The 27,336-nt window shown below is 42.1% G+C and overlaps 1 protein-coding gene across 1 annotated transcript in view; it reads left to right on the top strand.

The window, feature by feature from the left end:
• The window catches only part of Snx10 (sorting nexin 10), an 82,062-nt gene that overhangs the window by 36,713 nt on the left and 18,013 nt on the right, over positions 1 to 27,336 (top strand). The window contains exon 2 of the mRNA XM_069996055.1: positions 14,421 to 14,467. Coding sequence (XP_069852156.1) covers positions 14,444 to 14,467 — 24 coding nt within the window. The 5' untranslated portion in view covers positions 14,421 to 14,443. The remainder of the gene's footprint in view (positions 1 to 14,420; positions 14,468 to 27,336) is intronic.

Below are 27,336 nucleotides of genomic sequence, written 5' to 3'. Positions count from 1 at the left end.
GCTCAAGTGGTAGAGAGCTAGCCTTGAGCTGAAGAGCTGAGGGACAGCGCCCAGGCCCAGAGTTCATAAGCTAAAAGAAAAAAGCGGGAAGTGACGCTATGGCTCAAGTGGTAGAGAGCTAGCCTTGAGCTGAAGAGCTGAGGGACAGCGCCCAGGCCCAGAGTTCAGGCCCCACGACCGGACCCTCCAAAAAAAAAAAAAAAGACTTTTCATTACTTCATGAAGAAACAGCTCTTATCTTTCAGCTATTCCCTGTCTCAAGTTCCCCTTTTCCTTTCTTGTGTTCAACACTTTTTCCAAAGTGACTATGCCATTTTTTTGTAGCCATCAAGTAGTCTGGTTTTCTATATCTTTGCCAATATATATAAATATTTTTTGGTTCATTGTGGGGCTTGAACTCTTGGCTTGGGCGCTGTCCCTGCGCTCTTCAGCTTAAGGTGAACCCTCTACTGCTTGAGCCACAGTGCCACTTCTGGTTTTCTAGTGGTTTATTGGAGATAAGAGTCTTACGGACTTTCCTGCTTGAGCTGGCTTTGAACCGTGATCCTCAGATCTCAGCCTCCTGAGTAGCTAGGATTACAGGCGTGAGGCACCGGCACCCGGCTCCTTGCCAATATTTCTTTAAAAAAAATTTTTTTTTAATACGGTCTTTTTTATTATAAAAATACTGTACAGCCGGGCGCTGGTGGCTCACGCCTGTAATCCTAGCTACTCAGGAGGCTGAGATCTGAGGATCACTGTTCAAAGCCAGCCCGGGCAGGAGAGACCGTGAGACTCCTATCTCCAATAAAACCACCAGAAAACCGGAAGTGGCACTGTAGCTCAAGTGGTAGAGCGCTCGCCTTGAGCTGAAGAGCTAAGGGACAACGCCCAGGCCCAGAGTTCAAGCCCCACAACCGAAAAAAAAAAAAATACTGTACAAAGGGGTTCACAGTTACATGAGTACATGAGCAAGGTAATGAGTACATTTCCTATCAAGCATTGTAACCTCCTCCTTTGTTTTCCCCTACCATCCCTTCCCTCCCTGCTATTATTTTCTTTTTTTTTCTCCAAATTTTTTATTGTGATTAAGTGGTTACATAATTTCCCAAATTTCACAGTATTGTGGGATAGTGATGCTTAGTTAAAGTCACAAACACATTCTAACTTTCATGGAGCAAATTGTCTATCATGGTCTATAACATTTATAAATAATGCAATACATTATTTCTTCTGCATTGGGTGATATGTACATTTCTTTTGCTTTGCACAGCATCAGCTGTTCCCTCTTTCCCACTTGTTCCCTCCCTCCCATCGCTGCCATTGAGTTGCTTAGTTCATTTTGGTCAATGTCCAGTGCAGCTGATGGGTCCCGCTGTTGTTGTATGTTTTTCCCTGATTCCCTCTAGTTCTGTGTCTTCCTCCTGGTTTCCCTCCGGTGTGCACATATATACCATACATGTGATCAGCAGCATGGGGTTATTTAGTAGTGATTCGACCAGATGAGTGGAAGTCCTTTGTTTCTTAAATCCTGTTAATTTTGTCGTATCACCTAACATTGTGGATTTAACATCCACTTATCAGGGAAACCATGTGCCATTTGTCTCTTTGCACTTGGCTTACCTCGCTCAACATGATTTCTTCTAGCTCCATCCATTTCCCTGAAAATGCCATTATTTTGACCTTTCTAATGGCTGCATAATATTCCATTGTGTATAGATACCACAATTTTTGGATCCATTCATCTGTGGTGGGACATCTGGGTTGTTTCCATATCCTGGCTATTGTGAACAGTGCTTCAATAAACATGGAGGTGCATGTGTCCTTGTATACTGGTTTCTGTTGTTCAGGATAGATGCCTAGAAGTGGTATGACTGGGTCATAAGGGAGGTCAATATTTAGCCTTCTGGGGCTGGCAAGGTGGCTCAGTAGAGCACTTGCCTTGAATGCCTGAGGCCCTGGGTTTGATTCCTCAGCACCACATAAGCAAAAAGAAAAAAGCCGGAAGTGGCGCTGTGGCTCAAGTGGTGGTAGAGTGCTAGCCTTGAGCTGAAGAGCTGAGGGACAGCACCCAGGCACAGAGTTCAGGCCCCACGACCGGACCCCCCCACAAAAAAATTTAGCCTTCTGAGGACCTTCCAGACTGCTTTCCAAAGTGGTTGTGTAAGTGTACATTCCCACCAGCGGTGTAATAGGGTTCCTCTTTCTCCGCATCCCCTCCAGCATTTGCCGTTGGCTGACTTGAGGATGTGGGCCATTCTGACTGGGGTAAGGTGGTATCTCAGGGTTGTCTTTATTTGCATTTCCTTCACAACCAGGGATGGTGAACATTTCCTCATGTGTTTTTTTGCCATTTTTATCTCTTCTTCTGAGAAGTCTCTCTTTAGTTTCTTTGCCCATTTAGTAATTGGTTTGTTAGGTTTGGGAGGAATTAGTTTCTTGAGTTCCCTGTATATACTGTCTGATATACTGTCTGATATACTGATATATACTGATATACTGTCTGATATTTTTTCCCAAGTAGTTGGTTGTCTTTCTAGCTTGGTTGCTATAGCTTTAGCTGCGCAGAAACTTTTCATTTTAGAGTAGTCCCATTTGTCAAGTCTCTCTCCAATTTGTTGTGATCCTGGGACTCTGTTCAGGAAGTTCCTGCCTATAAGTTCAAGTGTCTCTCCTACTCTGTTCTGCAGTAGTTTCAGAGGTTCAGGTTTGATGTTAAGGTCTTTAACCCATTTTGAGTTGATGTTGGTGCATGGTGATAGGCTGGGGTCCACTTTTAGTTTTCTGCATGTGGCTGCCCAGTTTTCCCAGCACCAGTGGTTGAAGAGGCTATGTTTCTTCTACTATATGTCTTTGGCTCCTTTGTCAAATATCAGCTAACTGTAGGTGTGTGGTTTTATTTCTGGGTCTTCTATTCATTGGTCTTCGTGTTTGTTTTGTGCCAGTACCATGCTGTCTTTGTTATTATGGCTCTATAGTAGAGTTTGAAATCCAGCATCGAGATCCCTCCCATGTTGTCTTTTTTGCCTAGAATTGTTTTGGCTATTCTAGGTCTTTTGCTGTTCCACATGAATTTTTGGAGTGTTTTCTGTATTTCAGAAATGTACGTCACTGGGATTTTAATAGGAATTGCATTGAATTTGTATATTAATTTTGGCAGTATTGCCATTTTCACTATATTAAGTCTGCTTATCCAAGAGCATGGAAGGTCTTTCCATTTCCTAGTGTCTTCTGTAATTTCTTTCTTTAAGTTTCTATAGTTTTTGTTAAATTGTTCTTTTACATCTTTGGTTAGGTTAATTCCTAAATATTTTATTTTTTGAGGGGTTATTGTGAATGGGGTTGCTTCCTTTATTTCCCTTTCTGCTTGTACATTGTCAGTGTACAGGAAACGACTGATTTTTTTTTTTTTTTTTTTTTTTTTTTGTCAGTCATGGGCCTGAACTCTGGGCCCTCAGCTCTTCAGCTCAAGGCTAGCGCTCTATCACTTGAGCCACAGATCCACTTCTGGCTTTTTCTGCTTATGTGGTGCTGAGGAATCGAACTCAGGGCCTCATGCATACAAGGCAAGCACTCTACCAACTGAGCCACCTTCCCAGCCCCAGGCGACTGATGTTTGTGGGTTGATTTTGTATCCTGCTACTTTGCCGAAGTGATTTATAATTTTTAAGAGTTTGGGGATGGAGTTTTTGGGATCATGAAGGTATAGAATCATGTCATCTGCAAAAAGCGATAGTTTAACTTCTTCTTTTCCTATGTGGATCCTTTTAATGTCTTTTTCTTGCCTTATTGCTTTGGCTAAGGGTTCCAGGATTATATTGAAGAGTAGTGGAGACAGTGGGCATCCTTGCCTTGTTCTTGATTTTAGGAGAATTGGTTGAAGTTTTTCCCCATTAAGTATAATATTGGCTATTGGTCTGTCGTATATGGCTTTTATTGTTTTGAGGAGTGTTCCTTCTATTCCTTTTTTCTCCAGAGTTTTTAACATGAGTGAATGTTGTATTTTATCAAAAGCCTTTTCTGCATCTGTGGAGATAATCATGTGATTCTTGACCTTGGCTCTGTTGATGTGTTGGATTTCATTTATTGATTTACGTATGGGATGAAGCCTACCTGGTCGTAGTATATGATTTTTTTTGTTTGAAAGTCATCATTTTAATAACCTCCTCACCTGTACCAATCCCACACACACCCAGAATGATTTTTTTTTTCAATGTGTTTCTGGATTCTGTTAGCTAGAATTTTGTTAAGGATCTTTGCATCTGTGTTCATCAAGGAGATTGGTCTGTAATTCTCTTTTTTGGGTGGGTCTTTGCCTGGTTTGGGAATGAGTGTGATATTGGCATTGTAGAATGAGTTTGGGATAGCTCCTTTTCTGCTTCTCTGAAGACCTTGAGAAGTATGGGTATTAGTTCTTCTTTAAAGGTCTTATAGAATTCTGTTGTGAATCCATCTGGTCCTGGGCTTTTCCTTGTTGGAAGACTTCTGATTGCTTCCTGTATCTTGTTGTAAGATATTGGCTTATTTAATTGATTTACTTCTTTGCTCAGTTTGGGCAACTTGTATTTCTCTAAAAATGCATCCATTTCTGCCAGATTTTCTTTCTTTAGAGAGTATAACTTTTGAAAATAGTCCTTTATAATTGTTTGGATATCTTGGGTACTTCTTGTGATTCTTCCCGTGGTATCCCTGATCTTGTTAATTTGGGTTTCCTTTTTTCTTTCCTTAATTAATCTTGCCAAAGGTTTATCAATTTTATTTAGTTTTTCAAAGAACCAATTTTTTGTTTTATTAATTTTAATCTATAATTTTCCTATTTTCTATCTAATTAATTTCCACTCTTAATTTGATTATCTGGCTCCGTATAGTAACTTTAGGTTCCATTTTTTTTCATGTTTTTCTAGTTGTTTTAATTGAAACATGAGATTATTTACTTGGTCTGTCTCTATTTTTTTGATGTGGACAATGAGGACTGCTTTTGCTGTGTCCCACAAGTGTCTTTGTGATGTGCCTTCATTTTCATTGAATTGTAGAAACTTTTTAATTTCTTCTCTAATTTCTTCAGTTACCCAGGTGTTGCTTAGAAGTGTGTTGTTCAATTTCCATGTATTTGAGTAATTTCTGTGGTATGCTTTGTTATTGAGAACTAGCTTGATTCCACTGTGGGTTGGATAGGATACAGGAGATTATGTCAATCCCCTTGTATTTGCTTAAGTTCCTTGCCTTGCCAATATTTCTTATCCAACTCTTTGCTTCTCACCAATTCTTTCACCTTTGGGCACCCATATCAAAAATGATTTGACAACAGTGGTATGGGTTTACTTTAGGTCTCTATTCTGTTCCCTTATTGTTTATCCTTATGTCAATACCATGTTGTTTTCAGTGCTGCTGTTCAGTAATAAATTCTGAGATCAGGAGGTGAGATTCACTCAACTTTGTTCTTTTACAGAATTGAGAACCTTTTAAGGCATAAACCAAGAAATGATTGAGGAGTGGAAAAAATACTTTTAGATTTTATCCGGGAGGTTAGGGCTGTTTTTGAGGAAAGAGGACGTCACAGTACATGTTCCCTGGCACCCATGTGCCCGCTTCCTTCAGTTCTGTCTATTTGCATCCCCCAACAGTGGCTGTCCTCAGTGTGAATATGAAGGGCCTTGGAGTTAGGCCCAACACATATAAGTAGGCCAATGAGTATCCAAGGCAGAACTTTTTCTAAATGACTCAAAGTAATTGTGAGGTTAAAATTATTTTTGTTCCCAATTTTTTAAACCCTGATTTAAAAAAGACATAAACTCTGGTTTTGTCCTACTGTCATGTTTATCACTATCAATGAAACTCATGTGTTTTGTAGAGAATAGCAGGTTAGTGGTATGATTGATTTATGTATTACAAAGCAGTACTTTTATAGACTCCTTATCTTAAAAAAGAAATGTCGCTGACCTTTTTCTTTTTTAGCTTAAGGAATAGTTTTAGTTGTTTCTACCTTTAACTGAATTTCAGTTTGTTTTTCTGCATTAGTTTGTCCTTTTTCAAGTTCTAAGGTTAAGCTGAATCAGAACAGCATGGGTCTGGTTTAGAGATGGCTCTACATACTGGTGGGCTCTGCTTTCCTGTCTTGGTGCAGCTTGATCTTCTTTTTCTTTTTGGGTAAATTCTTTTGTTGCAGTAGTTGGGGTTTCCCTCAGGCTGTAATTTACAAGTCTTTACTGTTAGGGGCCTGGGCAGAGGAAGTGAGCATATACTACAAACTTAAGCTCTGGACTTTACCAACTGTTGCTGGCTGCTTGTCATTTAGCTTTTCTGGAGGCCAGTATTATTGTTCTTTAGATATCTTTTATCTACCTCATGGCTTCTGGTTGTCTACTATGTCTCAGAACTCTAGCTGGGACATGATTATCTCTTCAATTTCTCTTTCATCACTTTCCACCCTCAGTTCCTAAAAAGTTCAGATTTCCTGCTGTAGATGCCGTGAGGGAGCCATGGCTCAGCTCCTTCTTCTCTGTGTCAGACAATGCCAAAACACTTGGGTAGCCTGAGGCTTGACTTACCTGCCAAAGGTGAGCTACCACTAATCCTTGAGGCAGTGAGTCACCTGTGTCACAGAGAGTCACAGAAGCCCATCTACCTGCCCTAGAACAGGAGCCTACCTCAAGCTCTGGGGAGATCTAGGAGAGCTTGCAGCCCCACTACGCCATGCCTAATGCAGCTGGGTGCCAGTGGCTCACACCTGTAATCCTAGCTACTTAGGAGGCTGAGGTCTGAGGGTCCTGGTTTGAAGGTAGCCTGGGCAGGAAAAGTCTATGAGACTTACCTCCAATTGACCACAAAAAAGGGGGAAATGGAGTTGTAATTCAGGTGGGAGAGTGCTAGCCTTGCACAAATAAGCTCAGAGACAACTCCAGGACCAGCATGAGTGCGTGCATGCCCCCCCACCCCATACATGTGAAAGAAGTCAATGATTCTTAAAATTTTAAATAAAATATCTGATATTATAGGAGGAAATGCAACATAGAAAGAATGAAGTTAACTTTGCTACCATGTGTGTGAAAAGGATATCAAAAGTAACTAAGTGCCTTTAGGTTTTTTTTCTTTTTTAATATGCATGTTTTCCTGACTTTTATTTATTTATTTTTTAAATTTTTTATTGTAAAGATACTATACAGAGGATTACAGTTACACGAGCAAGGTAATGAGTACACTTCCTATTGAGCATTGTTACCACCTCCCTTTTTTTCTCCCTACCCTCCCTTCCTTCCCTTTCCTGACTTTTAAGGTAAGAAATATATTGTAAATCTTTTGAGCCTGGTGCCTGTGGCTCAGGCCTGTAATCATGCTCAGGAGGCTGAGATGTGAGTATCACAGTTCAAAGCCAGCCTGGGCAGGAAAGTCTGTGAGACTCTTATCTCCAATTAACCACCAGAAAACTGGAATTGGCCTGTGGCTCAAATGGTAGATCCCTTGGCTTGAGCTGAAGAGTTGAGGGACAGCGCATAGGCACAGAGTTCAAGACCCATGACTGACAAAAAAAAAATCTTTTGAAAGTAATGTAGAAACTAGTTTTATAATTATTTAATATGTCACTAATAAATGACCACTGTTCGCTTTGTCATGTTAAAACATCATATAAATGGTCTATAAAGGATTTGCCTTTTTATGATTGGATTCTCTCTATCTGTAAGGGTCTTCTGTGTTGTGGTCTGAGCTAGGATTTCCTTCTTCTTTAGGCTGAATTCTCAATTGTTTGCATGTACCTCATTTTGCTTAGTGAGTCATCTATTGATGGACATGGATTGCTTGCACATTTTGGCTGTTGTGAATAAATCTGCTTTGAACATGTGTGTACAAGATCTTTTTGACATCCCATTTTCAGATTTTAAAAATATATGCCCAGAAATGGGATTACAAAATGATGTGGGAATTCTGTTTTCAGTGTTTTTCAAGGACTGTTATATTCTTTTTCTATAATAGGGGTGTTTCCTTCCCACAGGAACAAGGGCTCGAATTTCTCAATATCCTCATTGATATTCACTAATTTCTGTTGGTTTTTTTCCCTCCCATAGTAGCTATCCCAGTGAATGTAAGGTGATTTTTCATTGTGGTTTTGATAAACATTTTCCTGAGCATAGTCACACTTGTAGTGACAAAATACCTGACACAAACAACTTAAGGGGTTTTAGTCTTTCAGAAGTGTTAGTCCATGGTCCATGGCTCCATTGATTGTGGGCTCTTGCTGAGGGAGAGCATCATGGTCATGGAACACCTGGCATGGCCACTCTCCTCCTGGTGACCAGAAGCAGAGAAAGAGAATAGATACATTACCGCACTTGGCCTTTCCCCCATTTTATCCCATCTGAAGCATGGTGTTTTCCACATTCAGAGTGGGTCATCCTCCCCTAGTTAACACTCTGGAAACACCCTTCCTGACACACAGGGAGGTGCTAATCTTCTAAGTGCTGCTCAATCCAATCAAGATTAATTCTCACAATTAGGGATGAACATGCTGTCTTACAGTTGCTGACTATATATCATCTTTGGAGAAATACTATCAAATCCATTCCCACCTTTTAATTGTTATTTTTTATATTGTTGTTGAGTTTGATGTTGTTAAAAGACAAAATTACAGCTGGGCATGGTGGTATATCATAGTGCTAGGGAGGCTGAGGCAGGAGGATGGTGTATATGAGGCCAGCCTGGGCTACAGAGTAAGTTTGAGGCTAGCTTGGGCTATCAAAGGAGAAGTTGAATAAAACAAAACAACAACAAAAACAAGAAAAAACTTAGTGTACAAACACACTTTTTATTAGTGGTTCCTGAATCAGGGAGCATCTCTTCTGAAGAGTTAGATGAGGCTCTCCCTTATCTGAGTGAAGGAGGTTGGCTGTAGGGGAGGCTAAACAAAAACTTACTCATATGCATCTAAAATCAAAAGGTGCTAAGTTCGGGGACCCAGCGTATAGCCAAAAGGTTATGTCCTTCCAGCCTAGCATGCCCCAGGACTTGTCATTAAGCCTGTTCTACTCTCCAGCAATATAAGGCAGTGACTGGTCCGCTGGAAACAGGGGAAAGCGCACACAAGGACACAGAAGGACAAAGACATGCACGCAGAAGGTGCGGTAGGCACATGGACACATGGAAGCGTAAATGCCCAGACAGAGACTTGTGCACCTGTGCTTCTTTTAGCTTATCCTTATAATAAATCTTTCTTCTTATAATTGCCTTCTGGTGAATGAGTCTTTTTGCCAAAACCATTGGCAAAAATGACTGGCACATTGGCAGTGGCGTGGGCAGCAGCCAGCTGCTGACCCTGACACTAGCTTCCTGGGAAGAAACTGAAAAACTCAGCCGCAGGCTGGCAGAACCAGAAATAAATAACAAAAAAGTTGTTAATTGGTTGTTTCCATGATTAGCCTTATAGGGTTAAACTAGAGTGCATTTACTTGCCATGATGCTTGCTCAGATAAACAGGTTCCTACTGACCCATTGCTGAGAATCCTCGGTATTTCTGAAAACAGGCCTGTTACAAAGTTCACTTTGACCTTGTGGCATTTAGTAAGTGTGACCATGAGCCTTGGGGATGTTTAACATCTAAAGAATAATTATAGCCTCTCTGGAGGTGGAATTGTGTAGGAAAGAAACAGGGTGACTGACACCTTTCTTTAGCTACATTTGTCCCACCATGGTGTCTCTTCAGTATTAAAGAGGTGGCTTGAGACCAGAGGAAACTGCATTGGAGGAGTCAGAATAAACACAAGATGGATTGTTACTAACATATTTATAAGATTATGTCTTTGGTGCCTTGTATGTCCCTCCTCCATGGTATAACCCCTGCTTTCACTATATATGATGTTGGTATATGTGGAGGGGAAGGGAAAAAACAAACTGTAAAAACAGGGATACAGGAGGACCCATTGCAACAATGAGAGGTACAAGTCGTTATGTCGAAAAACGAACTTTACAACTTTGGTGGGGGGGATGGGGAGGAGGAGGATGGGAAGGGATGGGAAGGGGAAACAAAGCTACAATGCTTGATGGGAAATGTGCTCATTATCTTACCCATGTAATTGTAACCCCTCTGTACAGTATTTTCACAATAAAAATATATTAAAAAAAACACAAGATGGACAGAGATGCTAGAAAGATGCATTGTTTGCATCTTTTCTGTCTCCAAGCTTATATCCTGAACAAAGACAAGGTCAGATGATTAAAAATATTTTTTGAACATTTCGTATATATTAATTGTAAAAAGGAATTCATTGTGACTTTTCCATGCGTATATTTAATGTACACCTATCAAACCCACCCCCTCCATCTCCTTCCACCTCTCTCCCTCATCTCCCTTCCTATTCTGTTTTTGTAATGCATATAAAGTACTTTAGCTATGAATATGGTCAAGTGTTTTGACTGATGAAAGAAAAGTTGTTTGTAAAGACCATCTTACTTTCTGTCTAGGTGAGAACAGCTGAGGCCTTTTGGGGAGAATGAAGGCTAGCTTTGAGTTCTTTGTCCATGTCACACCATCATGGAGGTCAGGCACTGGAGGACCAGGGCTGAAAGCCAACAGCCTGGAGTTAAAACTAGGTTTCTTGTTGGCTTCAAAGTCTTATGCAGCTTAATTCCTCTGACTTTCATTTTCTTTTTTGTTTCCCTCCCTCCCTCACCCCCCTTCTTCTTTCACTCTGTGTGTGTGTGCACGTGCACACACACTCACACACACACACACACACACACATACACACACACACTCACACACTCTCGCACTGGTCCTGGGCTTAAAATCAGGTCCTGTGTGCTGTCCTTGAACTTTTTTGTTCAAGGCTAGCACTCTACCACTTGAACCTCAGCTTCATTTTTTTCCTTTTTTTTTTTTTTTTTTAAAGATTTTGTGATCAATTGGAGATGAGGCTCTGAAACTTTCCTACCCCAGCCAGCACCGAACTGTGATCCTCAGATCTCAGTGTTCTGAGTAGCTAGGATTCCAGGAGTGAACCACTAGTGCCTGGCTTGATTTTGTCAAGTCTGAAGTTGAGAATGTTTAGGTTCTGCTCATAGATGAGGAAATGAAGTGAAATGAGGAAATTCTGTGAAATGGGGAGACAATCTGCAAGTATAATGATGCAAGTCAAGTTCATGTTAGGTGGGGACTGCCCCATACACTGTGGTGTAATGGGTCTGTAGAGGAGAAGTGGTTTGTGTGCAAAATTGGGGAAGACACTGTGTTCAGGGTGTCTCGAAAGGGTGGAGGTATGAGGGCACAAGATCTGCCTGGCCTAGCATTCAGTTGTGCGCAGCCCAGGCTGTGTGGGGAGCTAAGATTCACCTTCTACTCCCTTTGATCAGATATAGGAATCTGTTGACTGAATTTCTAGCTCCTCCTCTATCCAATCTCTGCCTCTTTTTCCCTACACAAATCCCTCAGCCAAGAAAGTCTTTCACAGCGGGCACCAGTGGCTCAGCCTGTAATCCTAGCTACTCAGGGGGCTGAGATCTGAGAGGATTACCGTTCAAAGCCAGCCCCGGCAGGAAAGTTGTGAGACTTATCTCCAATAAACCACCAGAAAACCGGAAGTGGTGCTGTGGCTCAAGTGGTAGAGAGCTAACCTTGAGCTGAAGAGCTGAGGGACAGTGCCCAGGCCCAGAGTTCAAGCCCCATGACCAAAAAAAAAAAAAAGTCTTTCACTTTTTGATGTCTTAGCTAAATCATGTTGTCCATTAGGTCTCAGCCTCAGTGCTCCTTTCTTGGCAAAGGCTCCTTCCTCTTGATTACCCTTATTCTTTAATAATTAAAAAAATGCATTTAAGTTTTAGTCTCTTAACCATTTATAAGTAAACAGTTGAGTAGTGTTAAGTGAGTTCATAGTGTTGTATAACCAAACCTTTTCTATCAAAACAAATTTGAGGCCATTAAAACAGCTTCCCATTTCACTATCCTACTTCTGCCTTTACTGTCACTCAAGTCTATGTTTTTAATTTTTTTTCAGTACTGGGTGTTCAACTCAGGGCACCATGTCTACTAGGCAGGTGATCTACCACTTCAGCCATGCTTCCAGCCTCTTTATGGTGACAGCTAAGCTTAATAGAAGAAGTTGATGAGAAAGTAGAGGAGATAAATAGAAAAAAATTGAATTAATGTTACATTGAGGTATGGAGGGGAAAAATGAAGACTATTGAACAGATAAACACATGTGCAAAAAAAAAAAGAAAAGAAACACTAGGTACAAACCCCCAAAGAACAAATGATGTTCTTGTTAACAGCTAAGAGTATAGGTAACAAGGCAGGATTAGGGATGGGGAATAGAGATAGAAGCAAATAATGAGTGAGAGAGTAGTTTTGATTGTAGATAGGAGCAGAATACAACTGGGCAATCAGAACTGGAAGAAAATCTGATTTAAGATTGAATACTGAAAGACAGGGATTCTGGCTCAGATATGATGACAGCAGAGTGAAGGAAGAGAGGCAAAGCAGAACTAAAAAGTAAGTGGCTGGTGCCCATGGCCCACATCTGTAATCCTAGCTACTCAGGAGGCCAAGACCTGGATGATCATGGTTCAAAGCTAGCCTAGGCAGAAAAGTTTGAAACATCATCTGCATCTAACTAAACCCAAGTGGAGTGTTTTAAGGCCCAGCTATTCTCCTCAGGCAACTGCACCTCCTGCAGCATGCCTCTACAGGAGGTTCAGAGCCTCTCCCAGTCATCTTGAGCAGCTACCTGTGGGGTCTGAGCTACCACTGTGGCTCCATGCATCTTAAAACGTCTCTGCAGGACCCTGTTGGATACCCATCCACCTCTCAACCCCTTCTTGGGACCAGTTCACACCCAAATTCTATGTCAAGTTGTCCCTGAAACTCCTTGAGCCATGATTCTTCCTTATTCTCAGGCTTCCAATCTTCAACAGTAGATACTCTTTGCATACAGCATCTTTCTGTTGCCTCTGAGGTTAAGGAGAGTGATGGAACTCCTTCCTTTACAAAGGCTAGCTTTCCACATCAGCGCAGTCACTGTCTAAGCCAGTGACTCACAGGCATGAGCCAGGTACTCGGGAGGTTGAGATTTGAGGAGTACAGTTTGAAGCTTGTGTGGGCAGGAAGAATCGGTGAGACTGTTGCCAGTTAACCACCAAAAAAAGCTGCAAATGGAAGTGTGGCTCAGCTGGCAGCACAGTGTGTGTGTGTGTGTGTGTGTGTGTGTGTGTGTGTGTGTGTGTGTGTGTGTGTGTGTGTGTGTGTGTGTGTGTGTGTGTGTGTGTGTGTTTCTTTCCCAAAGCTTGAATTGGCAAGCTGTCACCAAGGATGTCAGTTTGTGTGTGTGTGTGTGTGTGTGTGTGTGTGTGTGTGTGTGTGTGTGTGTTTCTTTCCTAAAGCTTGAATTGGCAAGCTGTCACCAAGGATGTCAGTTTTACCTTATAATGCAGTCTTCAGCTTTCTCTCCTGTTCCCAAGGAGCTGGGGATGGGTTGAAACTCTGCCTTTCTTCTGGTCACTAGGTTGGTTTCTCTGTTGTTTTCTCTTCCTAACACCTCCTTTGTAGTTTCTGGTTCTTTTCCTCTTTTACTGTGTCAGAATCTACTCTGTGTTACCTTCAGATCTTCAGTCATATACCATACTCATGTGCAGAGAATTTTAAATTGTAAGCAGGATCAGGTGTTGACTCTAATGAGCTTATGTACTGAATAGGGTTTAAAGAACAAAAGACAATCCTGGCCACGAGTAAGGCCTGGAATCAAATAATAGGCTGGGGGCTGGGAAGGTGGCTCAGTGGTAGAGCACTTGCCTTGCATGCCTGAGGCCCTGGGTTCGATTCCTCAGCACCACATAAGCAAAAAGAAAAAAAGCTGGAAGTGGTATTGTGGCTCAAGTGGTAGAGCGCTAGCCTTGAGCTGAAGAGCTGAGGGACAGCGCCCAGGCCCAGAGTTCAGGCCCCACGACTGGCGCCCCCCCCCAAAAAAAGCAAAAAAAACCCCACAAAAAACAAATAATATCCTGGCTGCAAGGTCATAGTCAAATCCTGGCTCCCCTCTGTAGGCCACACTATGTCTTGTCTGACCGGTGGAGCAGTAACATGCTTAAAGAATTGAATGACCTGGTCCTTGAAGGTTTGGGTTCCCAGTGAAACCTTCAGAGCTCTTCCCACTGGTGGGTCTCTCTGGGTGTTGCTTCCATGTGTGTCTCACTGTTGTTAACAGCATTCCCCCATTCCCATGGTTCCTCTCTTTCCCCCGCATTTCCATCCTCCTACCATTACGTAAGGCTCCAGCTCTAGCTGGCTTTGGGATTGGAGGGTCTGTCATTATCCAGCTTGCTAGTGTGGACTGCTCCATCTAGAGTGGGCAGGAGTAAAGGAGGGGCAGAGTGTCACCTGTGAGGGACTGTAGAAGGCAGGGAGAGGCCTGTCTACTCCATTGTGGAAGTTCTTTTTCACTCAGTGTTGCTATCTTATTTTTCAGATTGATCCTCTGCTGTGCTGAAGATGTTTCCAGAACAACAGAAGGAGGTATGCCATCATAAATCCAAAAATAAATACCCTTTGCATATCCATTCACTATAGACTAGCTCTTCATTCACTGACCATGAACTGTGGCGTCCTAGAGGAGAACTAACAGAAGAACAAAGTGCCTGCTCTGCTGCCTGCGACTCTACTCCCCATCAGAGGGCATCTGTGGCCTTTATATCTTTTGGTTCTGATGACTAAGTTGTGGAGCACTCTGCCACCCACTGCTTGTCAAAAGCATCTCTTCTTATGACTCAGAATTCTCCAGGCTCAGCCTCCCACCCTTTCTTTGCTCCATGTGGTCTGCTTTCTTTCTTTCTTTTTTTTTTTTTTTTTTTTAACTCAACAAAGAATGCTCCCACTTTGGGGAACAACCGGGAGGAACTATATGCCATTAGTTTTACCTGGGCCCTCCTGTTGTCTCTTGGATTTCTGACTTTTTTCCCCTTCCACGCAGCTGAGGCAAGACTGTTCTCTCCTGACTGCTACCTGGCCTCTCAGAATTCAGCCCAGCTGCCCAGCTTCCACCTGGGGGTTGAGCTAATGTGCTCATCCTTTGGTGTCCATAGAGGATTGGTTCCAGGCTAAGGGATGCTCAGGTTTCTTGTACAGAATGGCCTAATATTTGCATATAACCTGTGCTCTTGTTCCCACATACTTTAAATCATCCCTGAATTGCTTATAATGTCAAATGTAATGCAAATGCCATGCTAATAGTTTTATACTGTTCTTTTTTTTAATGGAAAAGTGACCAGAAAAAAATCTGTCCATGTTTAGTACAAATGCAACTTTTTCATTTTCAAATATTGGTTTTGTTTTTTTTTTTTGTCGGTTGTGGGGCTTGAACTCTGGGCCTGGGCACTGTCCTTCAGCTCTTCAGCTCAAGGCAAGCACTCTACCACTTGAGCTACAGCACCACTTCCTGTTTTCTAGTGGTTTATTGGAGATAGGAGTCTCACGGTCTCTCCTGCCTGGGCTGGCTTTGAACCACGATCCTCAGATCTCAGCCTCCTGAGTAGCTAGGATTACAGGTCTGAGCCACCAGCTCCCGGCTCATTTTCAAATATTGTTGATGTGTGGTTGGTTGAATCCCATGGAAACTGGAGGTCAGCTGTACATTTCATTTAGTCCCCATTTCCTGTAAAGGTCAGTGCTGCCCACAGTACCTGTGCTAATCATGTTAGACTCTGTGGTGGCCAAATCCTCAGGACAACGAAGATGCTCAAGCAGGACATTCTTTAAAATTTTCTTTTGTTGTAATAGTGCTATAAACAGGGGTTACAACTACATAAGGAAAGTAATGAGTACATTTCTTGTCAAGTATTGTTACCCACCCCTTCGCTTTTCTCCTATTATCCCTCCCCCCACCTTAGGCAGGACATTCTAGGTCTAGAGACCAACTCCCAATCTGGGCAGTGCCTAGAACTAACTCTTTGGCTAGGGTGAATTCTTTACTGCTCACCTGCACTGGCCAAATACCACTATATGTCTTTATCACCAGCACTTCCAAATGCACATTTAAACTTTTCCTTCTGGGGACAGGAGTGGGGATTACTAACCATGAAAATGACAAAGTCTTTTTTTTTTTTTTATAAGAAGCTTTTAAATTTTTGGTTGGTTTAATTACTTCATTTTTTTTTGGGGGGGGGGTCCGGTTGTGGGGCCTGAACTCTGGGTCTGGGCGCTGTCCCTCAGCTTTTCAGCTCAAGGCTAGCACTCTACTACTTGAGCCACAGCGCCACTTCTGGCTTTTTTCTTTTGCTTATGTGGTGCTGAGGAATCCAACCCAGGGCCTCATGCATGCAAGGCAAGTGCTCTACCACTGCGCCACATTCTCAGCCCCATAATTACCTCATTTTTATTGTAAAGCCTAGACATCAGTCTTAAAAAATTTTTTTTTTGCCAGTCCTGGGGCTTGAACTCAGTGCCTGAGCACATCCCTGACCTTCTTTTTGCTCAAGACTAACACTTTACCACGTGAGCCACAGAGCCACTTTTGGCTTTTTCTGCTTATGTGGTGCTGAGGAATCAAACCCATGGCTTTGTGCATGCACTCTATCGCTAAGCCACAGTCCCAGCCCCTGAACATCAGTCTTAACCAACAATGTAAAGCATGTCACTGACCTTGAAAACATCCTTTCTTAAAAATAATTATGTAAGCTCGGTGACAGAGAGCTGCCCAGAGTTTGCCCTGGATTTAATTCCCAGTACTGCAATAAGGAAAAAGCCTTTAATTTGGTCCATCTCTGTAATCCTAGAACTAGTGAGGCTGAAGTGGGAGGATCGCAAATTCAAGGCTAATAAGGGCTACACAGTGAAACTTTTTTTTTTTTTGTCGGTTGTGGGGCCTGAACTCTGGGTCTGGGCACTGTCCCTCAGCTCTTCAGCTTAAGGCTAGTGCTCTACCACTTGAGCCACAGTGCCACTTTGCCTTTTTCTGCTTATGTGGTGCTAAGGCATTGAATCTAGGGGCCTCATGCTTGCAAGGCAAGCACACTACCACTGAGCCACCTTCCTAGCCTCACAGTGAAACTCTTATCGCAAAAACATTATACAATATTATTATAATATTAGAAAACAAATACTGCAACTAGAAAGAGCATGATGTCTGAAAACCTGCTTTAGCTTCTGTTAGCAGGAAATTACTATTGTGAGCTAGATCTTGGTGTACTGTGATAGGAATTCATCTCTTCTCTGTTTATTTTTAACATGTAACTACGCGATCTAGCTTCTAAAGCATTGTTCTTAGACCAGAGTCAGGCTCTCTCCTCTCTATGAGCTCTCCAGGGTCTTTTAGGGCCCAAAGCTACTTTTTATCCCCTCCAAACTGTGCTCTTCTTCCTACTCCACACCAGCATACTTCCCATGACTTATTTCTGAGCTTATAGTGGCGCCTTGAATGTACACGTGTCCTCTGGACTTCTCAGATGTTTACTTCCTGCCAAAAATTATCTCTTCTCAGCCTTCATAGCATGTTGAACAGCTAATGACTCCTTCAGGCTCAGCTCATAATTTCTTTTTTTTAAATCTCCTGGCCTACTCAAATAGTGCACGTAAACTGTGTCAGCTAGAATTAGCAGAAGTTTTGCCTGAGCTGTTCAGTGTCCTACTAGCTGGTTTGTTACAGTTTAAAATAATCCAGGACCCATTTAATCATGCTTGGGGCGGTCAACTGCTATATTATTGGTGGTTCTAGAACTTAGACCAACGATACATGGTCCTCCTCCTCCTTGTCGTCATCGTCATAGTCCTCCTCGTCCTCCTCCTCCCTCTCCCCCTCCTCCCCCTCCTCTTCTTCATCTTCGTCTTCCTCTTCTCTTTCTTTGTTACTTTTTTTTTTTTTTTTTTTTTGGTGTAGGGCTTCATTCTTGCTGGGTAGGCACTCTATTGATCCTTTTTTGCTTTTTGCTTTTGTGGGTAAGTTTTTGAGACCAATCTGCAGCTGGCCTCCAGCATAACTGGGATTGCAGATGCTTGCCTGCTTTGTTGGTTGAGATGAGGTATTGCTAACTTTTAACTGGGCTGGCCTCAAACCATGCGCCACCACAGCCAGCTTTTTTTTTGTGTAAGCACCTTCCCATTGGTGCCCATTGATAGCAGAATTACTCATTAGTCATGTGGTTGGTGTGTGAATTAAGATGTCTTTGCCATCTTTGTGGTGCCGGTAGCCTAGAACGTTGGATCTCTGTAACTGGAAAACCAATGCCAGCTTAGAAGTTTGGTGATTTTTTTTTTTTTAAGATTTGGGCTCATTAATATGGCTTTATTACTATAATAAATCTAGCAGGAGGAGCAGAGATAGTGGGAGGCTCCCTTGTTAAACACATTGCTTTTGAACATTGGTTCATATTCCCAGCAGAGCAGTATCTGAGCTGATGGATCTTCTCCATAAAAAGGCCTTGGCATTGAGCCATTGTAAAATTAAAATGAATTCAGATTCACTGATGCATGCAGCTTTAATTTACAATTAAAATATTATGGTTACATATTTTAATAAGAATAATTAGACAGACCCAACTGAATCAACTCTTGTGTTTAATGAGACAGAACCCAGGATCCAAATGGAAAGGCTGGTGGCTGTGACAGGAGACACGTTTTTCAGCATCTTTTGTGGAGAATGGCATAGTCCCTCTTTTTAGCCCATCATGTCCAGGAGGAGCACTTCCATTTCTGTTCACCCCATTGAAAGTCCTGCAATCATGGGGATTGACATTCTGGCCTTGAACCTTTTAAGTGGCTGCTTCCTCCCAGAAGGCCCAGGGCTTCTTTCTCAGCAGCTGGTTGACTAGAATACCATCCCTACTGCTGGATGGATGAAACCCCTTTAGTGTGCATATCTCTCTGCTCTCCTAGATCTTCGTTTATTAGGCAAGCACTCTACCCATTGAGTGATGCCTTAAGTCTAAGAAGAATTATTTTTGATTTTTATTGTTCTCATTTTTAGTGACAGTGCTGGGGCTTGAATGCAGGGCCTAGGCACTGTCCTTGAGCTTCTTTTGCTCAATGTTAGCACTCTACCGCTTAAGGCACAGCTCTACTTCAGGCTTTTTGATAGTTTGTTGGAGATAAGGGGCTTACCAACTTTCTTGCCTAGGCTGGCTTCCAGCCACGATCCTTAGATCTCAGCCTTAAAGTAGCTAGGATTTCAGGAGTAAGCCTCTAATACCTGGCTTCTGCGAGTAGTTTTGGTATTGAAGACTGCCTTGAATGTGACTAGGGCTGGAACAAATGCACATCACTGAAGAGTAGACAGTATTTCCTGGTGTCTTGTGACATAGGGAGCTTTGGAGGGAAGCAGCAAATGGAGTAAACACTCTCTTACTCTTGATTACCTAAATGTACTCTTCCTCTTCCCCTCCACCTTTTTTTCCTAATCTCCCTCCCCCTTCCTTCCTCTTCTAAGTCACTGACATTATATCCAGTTTTTCCATTAGAAACTAAGATGCTTTTTTGTTTTTTGTTTTTTGTTTTTTGTTTTTGGGTCCGGTCGTGGGGCCTGAACTCTGGGCCTGGGTGCTATCCCTCAGCTCTTCAGCTCAAGGCTAGCACTCTACCACTTGAGCCACAACACCACTTCTGGCTTTTTTCTTTTTGCTTATGTGGTGCTGAGGAATTGAACCCAGGGCCTCATGCATGCAAGGCAAGAGCTCTACCACTGAGCCACCTTCCCAGCCCTAACATGCTTTTCATTAGAGGGAATGTATATTCCTCTGTAGGCACCGAAAAGCTGCTTGGAATAGTGTTCTTGCCAAGGCCGGGAGGTCTCAGTTAACTGCTGTCAGTCTGAGTCCCATGTTGTGTTACTATCACTTGAGGCTATTTCTTCCTGAGTTAGGCCCAAAGAAAGAGCATCCTTCCCCTTTATTTCCTTCTTCTAGCTTTACAAAGATATGCTCACTACAGAAAAAGTTTGGAAAACTTTTAGGGCAAAAAAAAAGTGGAAGTTTGAACTAGATAGTTTATTAATCCTTGATACTCAGGAAATTGAGATATGAGGATCAAGAGTCAAAGCCAGTTTAGGCAGAAAAGTCTGTAAGACCCTTATCTCCAGTTAATCAATAAAAAGATGGAAATAGAGCTGCACCAGCCTTGAGCAAAAAAAGCTCAAGATAATGCTAAGCCCAGAGTTTAAGCCCCACTACTGGCACTAAACAAACAAACAAGCAAATAAATAATGGGAGTTTGGATTATTTCTCTCCAGTCTTTTTTTCTGTGCATGTGCACATGTCATTTTTAGAAAACAGATTATATAGATTTCATAATTTACTCCCACACTTCACCTGTTTAGTATGCTAATGCGTTCCAGGAAATACTTGGCCAGCTATGATTAAATCAGAAGTGGCTTACAAAGAGACACACTAATGAGCATAAATTTATTTTCAAATTTGTTAAGAGATGGAAAAAAAGTTTCAGTGAAATCTGAGAAATACTACCTCAGCCAAGTGATGAAGGTTGGCAAGGCAGGAGGATCGTGGTGACAGGTAACTTTGATAAGAGATGATAAAAATGTCACTTTACCTCTGTGGTCTTCCTTCCCACACCATAAGCCCAGGCAGTCCTGAGACAGTCAACACAGGACCTGACCCATTCTCAAAATCATTAGGGTCATCCAAAACAAGAGAAGTGGGAGCAGTGTCCTAGCTAGGAAACCCAAGGGGTCATGATATCTGTCTGAATGTGCTATCCTGCTGGAGGGACAGAGTTTCAGGAGAGATAAAACTGGCACTTATCTAATAACAAAACAGGTAATTTCCTCCTCCAAAACAGTGTAATTACAGTGAGGTTGAACTTTGCTTAGTGTTTACTGTGACTAAAAGAACTACTAGGTAGGTCATGTTTGCAAGTCCAGGCTTCAAACGAGGCAACCCGAGTTAGCTTAGTTACTCTTTGACTTTGAGCCATTTAGCCTCATTTTTTCTTTTCTTCTCCTTCTCCTTCTTCTCCTTCTCCTTCTCCTTCTTCTCCTTCTCCTTCTCCTCCTCCTCCTCCTCCTCCTCCTCCTCTTCCTCCTCCTCCTCCTCCTCCTCCTCCTCCTCCTCCTCCTCCTCCTCCTCCTCCTCCTCCTCCTCCTCCTCCTCCTCCTCCTTCTCCTTTTTTTTTTTTTTTTTTTGCCGGTCCTGGAGCTTGAACTCAGGGCCTGGGCACTGACTTTCAGCCTCTCTGTGCTCAAAGCTAGCATTCTACCACTTGAGCCACAGCGTCACTTCTGGCTTTTTCCGCTTATGTGGTACTGAGGAATTGAACCCAGGGCTTCATTCATACTAGGCAAGCACTCTACCACTAAGGCACATTCCCAGCCCCATCATTTTTCTTGTCTGTAGAATCAGTCAAGCCTTTAGGATTGTTGTGAAGATATGAAACAATGTGGAGTATGAGAATGTGATGAGAAACTGTGTAGTGGCCAGCATGTCAGGACTCTGGCACTTGAACTCAGGGCCTGGGCACTGTTCCTGAGCTTCTTTTGCTCAGGGCTAATGCTCTACCACTGGTGCCTCAGTGCCACATCCTGCTTTTTCTGAGTAATTTATTGGAGATAAGTGTCTCATGGACTTTCATGGCTGACTTCCAACTGTGATCCTCAGATATCAGCTTCCTGAGTAGCTTGGATTACAGGCGCATGAGCCACCAGAGCCTGGCTAATGCAGCTACTTTGTCTATCTATTTATGTATGTATGTATGTATGTATGTATGTATGTATGTATGTATGTATGCATTTGCCAGTCCTGAGGCTTGAACTCAGGGCCTGAGCACCGTCCCTGAGCTTTTTTTTGTTCAAGGCTATCACTCTACCACTTGAGCTACAACACCACTTCTGGCCTTTTCTGTTTATGTGATACTGAAGAAGTGAACCCAGAACTTTGTGCATGCTAAGCGAGCATTCTACCACTAGGCCACATTCCCAGCCCTACAGCTACTTTGTAAACTGTTAATTTTATTTTCATATTAGGTCTAGAAAGACAAGTTAGACATAAAGGTCGAAACTGGGTCTGGGAGAGAGAGGGTCCATTGAAATGGAAGTGTGGTCTTCACAAGAGAACACAGCAATCAGATTCTCACCCAAGGTCTCTTAGAGACCTCGTTTCATATGGAGAGTGTGGTAAGGATCAGTTAGTTTAAATTTTTAATTCTACTCAGCCTTGTGTTTCCCTTCATACCAGATAAAGTCATTAGGCCCTAAGAAGTCATTAAAGTGTTTAATAAGGTTATTAAATTGACTAACTGCAGCCACAGAAGCCATTTCCATAGGAAATCCATATGATTCCAGGTATGGAGGCTGGGGTTGTCCTCTGTGGCTGACAGACTGTCAGCATTCCCTTGAAGGATGGTGGGCAGGATATGAGGGATGCAGCTAATTAAGAGATTATAGGTGAATTTCAGCTGCCTGGGCGTGCTGTTCGTAGCTGGAAATATGGTGAAACGTCACTAATTCCTACTAATTGCAGGGTAGGGGAGGAGAGGCCTGTCTGAATTATAGAATATTTTAAAATAAATGTACTTTTATTACATTGAAGTACATATTTTAACACCAACTAGGCTAACAAATGGTTGCCTGCTACATGTCTTAGGGGACTAAGTTATTGAAGCTATCAAAATGATTTTCAATTATTTCTAGGTAAATAGGCACTTCTAGACTTCGTTCTGGCCCATGCTAACAGTTTGTCCACATTGATCTTAAACATTGCTCTGGTAGCCTTCTGCTGTTAATTGGCATACCTTTAAAGGAAAGGACTTTGTTAAATTAAGATAAACTTCAGACCAGCTTTGAATAAATTATCATTAATCTGTGGATTCTGAGAAACCATGTGGATGAAGTTTTATTTCAACTGAAGTTTAATTTTGTTTTCTTCTTCCTTGAAATGATTTGTTTATTCCTACAAGCATTCATTTATTCATTAGTTGATATTAATAGAGTTCACTGGCGGTGTCATGCATTCAGATCTTAAATGACAACCTAAGCTGTCCTAGCGGAGGCCAGCTAGAGGAGGCCCAAGATGAGGGCCTTGTAACTCAGTAAGGATCTTACTAGAAGGGTCTTACTGTACCTACAGCATGCCCTGGGGGCCAGAGGGGCTCACAGTCAAAAAAGTCTGCTGGTAACTCACGCCTGTAAGCCTAGCTACTCAGGAGACTGAGATCTGAGGATCTCAGTTCAGAGCCTGCCTAGACAGGAAAGTTGGTGAGACTCTTATTTCTAAATAGTCACTAGAAAGCTGGAAGTAGAGCTGTGGCTCAAGTGGTAGAGCATTATTAGCCTTGAGCAAAATAGTTCAGGGACAGTGCCCAGGCACTGAGTTCACTGAGTTCAAGCCCCAAGACCAACACACACACACACACACACACACACACACACACACACACACACACACACACACACACACACACACACACACACACACACACACACGTCTATATCAGTAATCTGAAAAGGGTTTCTGGAAGGTATGGTGACTGAACTTCATTTAAAAATGAATTGGTGGTCTGGGGATGCGGTGGAGGCTGAACTTGCCTTGCATTTGCAAGAGTCAGGTTTCCAAAAAAAAAAGAAAGAAAAAGAATTAGAGTTAGCAAAAACAAAACAAAACACAACACCCAGTGATACAAGAAAACAAATGAGTGAGGGACAGCAGTTGGGGCAGGGTGAAGAGTCTGTTCAAAGACACCAAAGTGGAACTGCTGTCATATGTGGGGATGCAAAATGCAAACTTCACTTTGGAGCTAAGTGGAGGGAGTCCCGAGAGGTTGTGTGGTACTAGCTGAGGGCCTGAACTTGATCTTGAAGTGGGTGAGGCATTGGATATAGGCCCAGAGGTCAATCAGCAGCTCTGACCTTAGTTTTAGTTCTTGAAGCTAGGCAGTAACAGAGGCCTGAATTGGAGAACAAATCTGACAGACTGGATCTGTGTGGATTTGGAGTGTGAATTAAAGAAGTCTAGGGGAGTTGGTGTTATTGGGGAGGCTGTTTACTGAGATGAGGGACCAAGTAATGAGAGTGTGGCTGCTGAGCACTTGTAGGACTCTTGTAGTTCCTGGTTACGTGGAGGGGATGTCTGCACTAGAATGGGCCTGTGGGACTCACCAGCCTAGGTGAGGTATGCATGGATGAGGTCACCCTAGAATCCCTCAGCAACATCTCAGGGAGCAGAAAAAAGGAAGAAAAAAGAAGACCAGCCACAAAGGAATAGTGACACTGAGCACTCCAGCCAAGTTAAAGATTTTCAGGATTGAAAAAACAATATTCACAGTCTTAGTGCAGTGAATTTTGAGTGAACACTTAAATGTGTTGCTGTGTTCTTAGGAGACCCCCTTTTCCAGCATGGTTTATATTCAACATGTTGTCATCCCTAGGTAAATATTAAACTTAAGCAGTAATAGTAGTCTAAGAATTCCACTCCACTGAGATGAGGAAGAAATTCTCTTAACACATTTATTTTTCAAGAGGCTGAAATCTGAGGATTACGATTTGAAGCCAGATCAGGTAAGAAAATTCATGAGACTTTTATCTCCAATTAACCACCAGAAAACTGGAAGTGGAGCTATGGTTCAAAGTGGTAGAGTGCTAGCTTGAGCAGAAAAGCTCAGGAACAGGACCTAGGCCCTGAAGTTCAAGCACCATGACCAACCAAAAAACCCCTAAACAACAACAAAAACATATGAAATTGATGTAATATTAACTTCTTCAATGTCAGTTTGGAGATTATAAGCTTTTCATTATAATTACACTTTTATATCGAGGTAGCTCATAATTAAAAACATTGAGGTAGCACATAATTGAAAATATCCTGGTGTTTTCACTAGTATTTTAAAATTTGATCTACCTAATAAACAGTTGAAATGGCTGGATAGTAATTACTCCCATTTTCTAGATACAGAAAACGAGGTTCAGTGAATTAATTAAGTTCTTATTTTAAGAAGTGGGTTAGTCAGAATTTACTTCTAGTCCTGTGACTAGAAATTTGGTGCTCTTTCCAGGAAAAGGGACATATTCTTCTAAGCTTAGGATCACAGTTAGGCAATTATGAATCAACAGGGAAGAGAAAACTGTATTTTCCTTTTCCTTTTTAGAACTGTTTGTCATTGCTTAATAATGGGTTATGTGGCTTGTGGTATGTGACATTGCAATGACTTAAAACAGTTCAGTCAGATCACAAATCTGTAACAAATTGACAAATATGTTTCTGACATTTCTTTTCTGTTTTTTCCATCTCTATTAAGTCTGTCCTAACATTTCAGTAACAGGTACAGGTTAATGTGGAATGTTGTGCATTTGGAAATAGTTAACATTTCCTTTTTGGCATAGTCAAGAACTTCTGCCTCTTCAGTGGAAAAGTGGCCTTGACTCTGGCCTCCTAAGGAGGGTGGCTGTCACATGGTCTGTGACAAGGAGCTGTCCCTCTGTCCCCCAGTAGGCACAGGGCCCATGGTACTTCTTGGGGTCACTGAAGAAATTTCATTGCTGTTAAAATGTGAAGAATGAACTTTTGGATCAAAGAAAGACATTATTATTATTGTTATTATTATTTGTGGGGATTGAACTCAGCACCTGGGCTCTCTCCTTGTGCTCTTTTGCTTGATTCCCTTTGGGCCACTCCAGTTTTCTGGTGGTTAATTGGAGATAAAAGTCTTATGGATTTTCCTGCACTGGCTGGCTTTAAAACTCCATCCTCAGATCTCACCCTCCTGAGTAGCTCATAGGCATGAGCCACCAGTTCCTGGCTAAGACTTGTGTGGTTTTTAAATGTGTGTGTGTGTGTGTGTGTGTGTGTGTGTGTGTGTGTGTGTGTGTGTGTGTGTGTGTGTGTGTGTGTGTGTGTGTGTGTGTGTGTGTGTGTGTGTGTGTGTGTGTGTGTGTTGTATAGTAAAGGCTCCAAAGGAACTAAAGTGCCTTTAAGGCTTGGAAAAGCCAGAAAGTAGTTGTGGGGTATGTGGAAGACTGGGTGGGGTTGGGGGTGGGCACAGGCGGGCTGGTCACTTCCTCTTTTCTTAAACTACTTACCTTTCGGGTTGACTCATTGAAGATTAATTATGTTTGGAAACTGTGTGTCTGTGAAAAGTATAAATTTTAACACCCTCCCTCACCCTGCATCCCCCCCCTCATCCCCCAACTGAAGGTAAAGGCATGGATTAAGTACATAGTGCCTGTAACCTGGATGCTTGTGGCTCATGCCTGTAATGCTAGCCTCTCAGGAAGCTGAGATCTGATGTTTGAGGTTTGAAACCAGACCAAGCAGGAAAGTCTGTGAGACTCTTATCACCAATTTGCCAGAAAAAAAAAGGCTGGAGGTGGAGTGGTGGCTTAAGTGGTAGAGCATCAGCCTTGAATGAAAAAGCTAAGGGACAGTGGTGGCCAGGCCTTGAGTTCAAGCCCCAGGACTGTTACAAAAAAAAAAAAAAAAAGGTGCCTTCGTCTCCTGTTTATGTTTCTTATAGGACCGAATGTACCCCTGACCTAATGACACTAATTTTTTTTTTTTTTGTCGGTCGTGGGGCTTGAACTCTGGACCTGAACACTGTCCCTCAGCTCTTCAGCCTTGAGCCACTGCCCCACTTCTGCTTTTCTGAGTGGTTTATTGGAGATAAGAGTCTCACAGACTTTCCTGCCCGTGCTGGCTTTGAACCATGATCCTCAGATCTCAGCCTCCTGAGTAGCTAGGATTACAGGCGTGAGTCACCAGCGCCCAGCTTTAATGACACTAAATTTAACGGGGAGTTATTAAAAAATACTTCGTTTAAAAATTGTTTTGTAATTCCTCCTATAATATAGAATGTAATTTAAAAAATTTATTGTAAAGATGATGAACAGGGTGGTTACAATAATATAAACAAGGTAATTAGTACATTTCTTTTTCTACAGTTACCCCTTCCCTCATTTTCTCCTGCTTACCACTCACCACCCCCCTCCCCCAAGTTGTAAAGTACTCTTAATCAGTTATGGCTGAAATGTTTATAGCATTGTGATAGTTAGCTTATTTTTATCTTATTTCTCTTTCTCAAATAATTTTTAAAACATATAGTACAAAGGTTTTTAAAATAGGCCTTTGGGGGACATTAATTCATAATCTCTGTGATGAGGATAGGCACAGATGTCTTGAATTCAAGGACAAAGTCTTAGAAGTAAAACTTGATAGATGGCAAAAGTTGTTTTCAGGGAATGTGGACTATATTTCTGCTTTTAAACAATATGCTCTATATTGAAACCTTCGAAGTTATTATTACCTACATTAACACTATGGATCCAGAAGACCTGGGGTCTCTCTTACTATTCTGTTTTGAAGTGGAAAATACTTCAGGAAATGAGTTACACACACACACACACACACACACACACACACACACACACACATACACGTTACACACACAAACGCATGCACTCA

The sequence above is a fragment of the Dipodomys merriami genome, unplaced genomic scaffold (assembly GCF_024711535.1).
Source record: "Dipodomys merriami isolate MVZ:Mamm:240054 unplaced genomic scaffold, mDipMer1.0.p SCAF_5, whole genome shotgun sequence".
NCBI classification, from domain to species: Eukaryota; Metazoa; Chordata; class Mammalia; order Rodentia; family Heteromyidae; genus Dipodomys; species Dipodomys merriami.
Note: the sequence above shows the minus strand (reverse complement) of the source record. Positions and strands in the feature narration are given on the sequence as shown.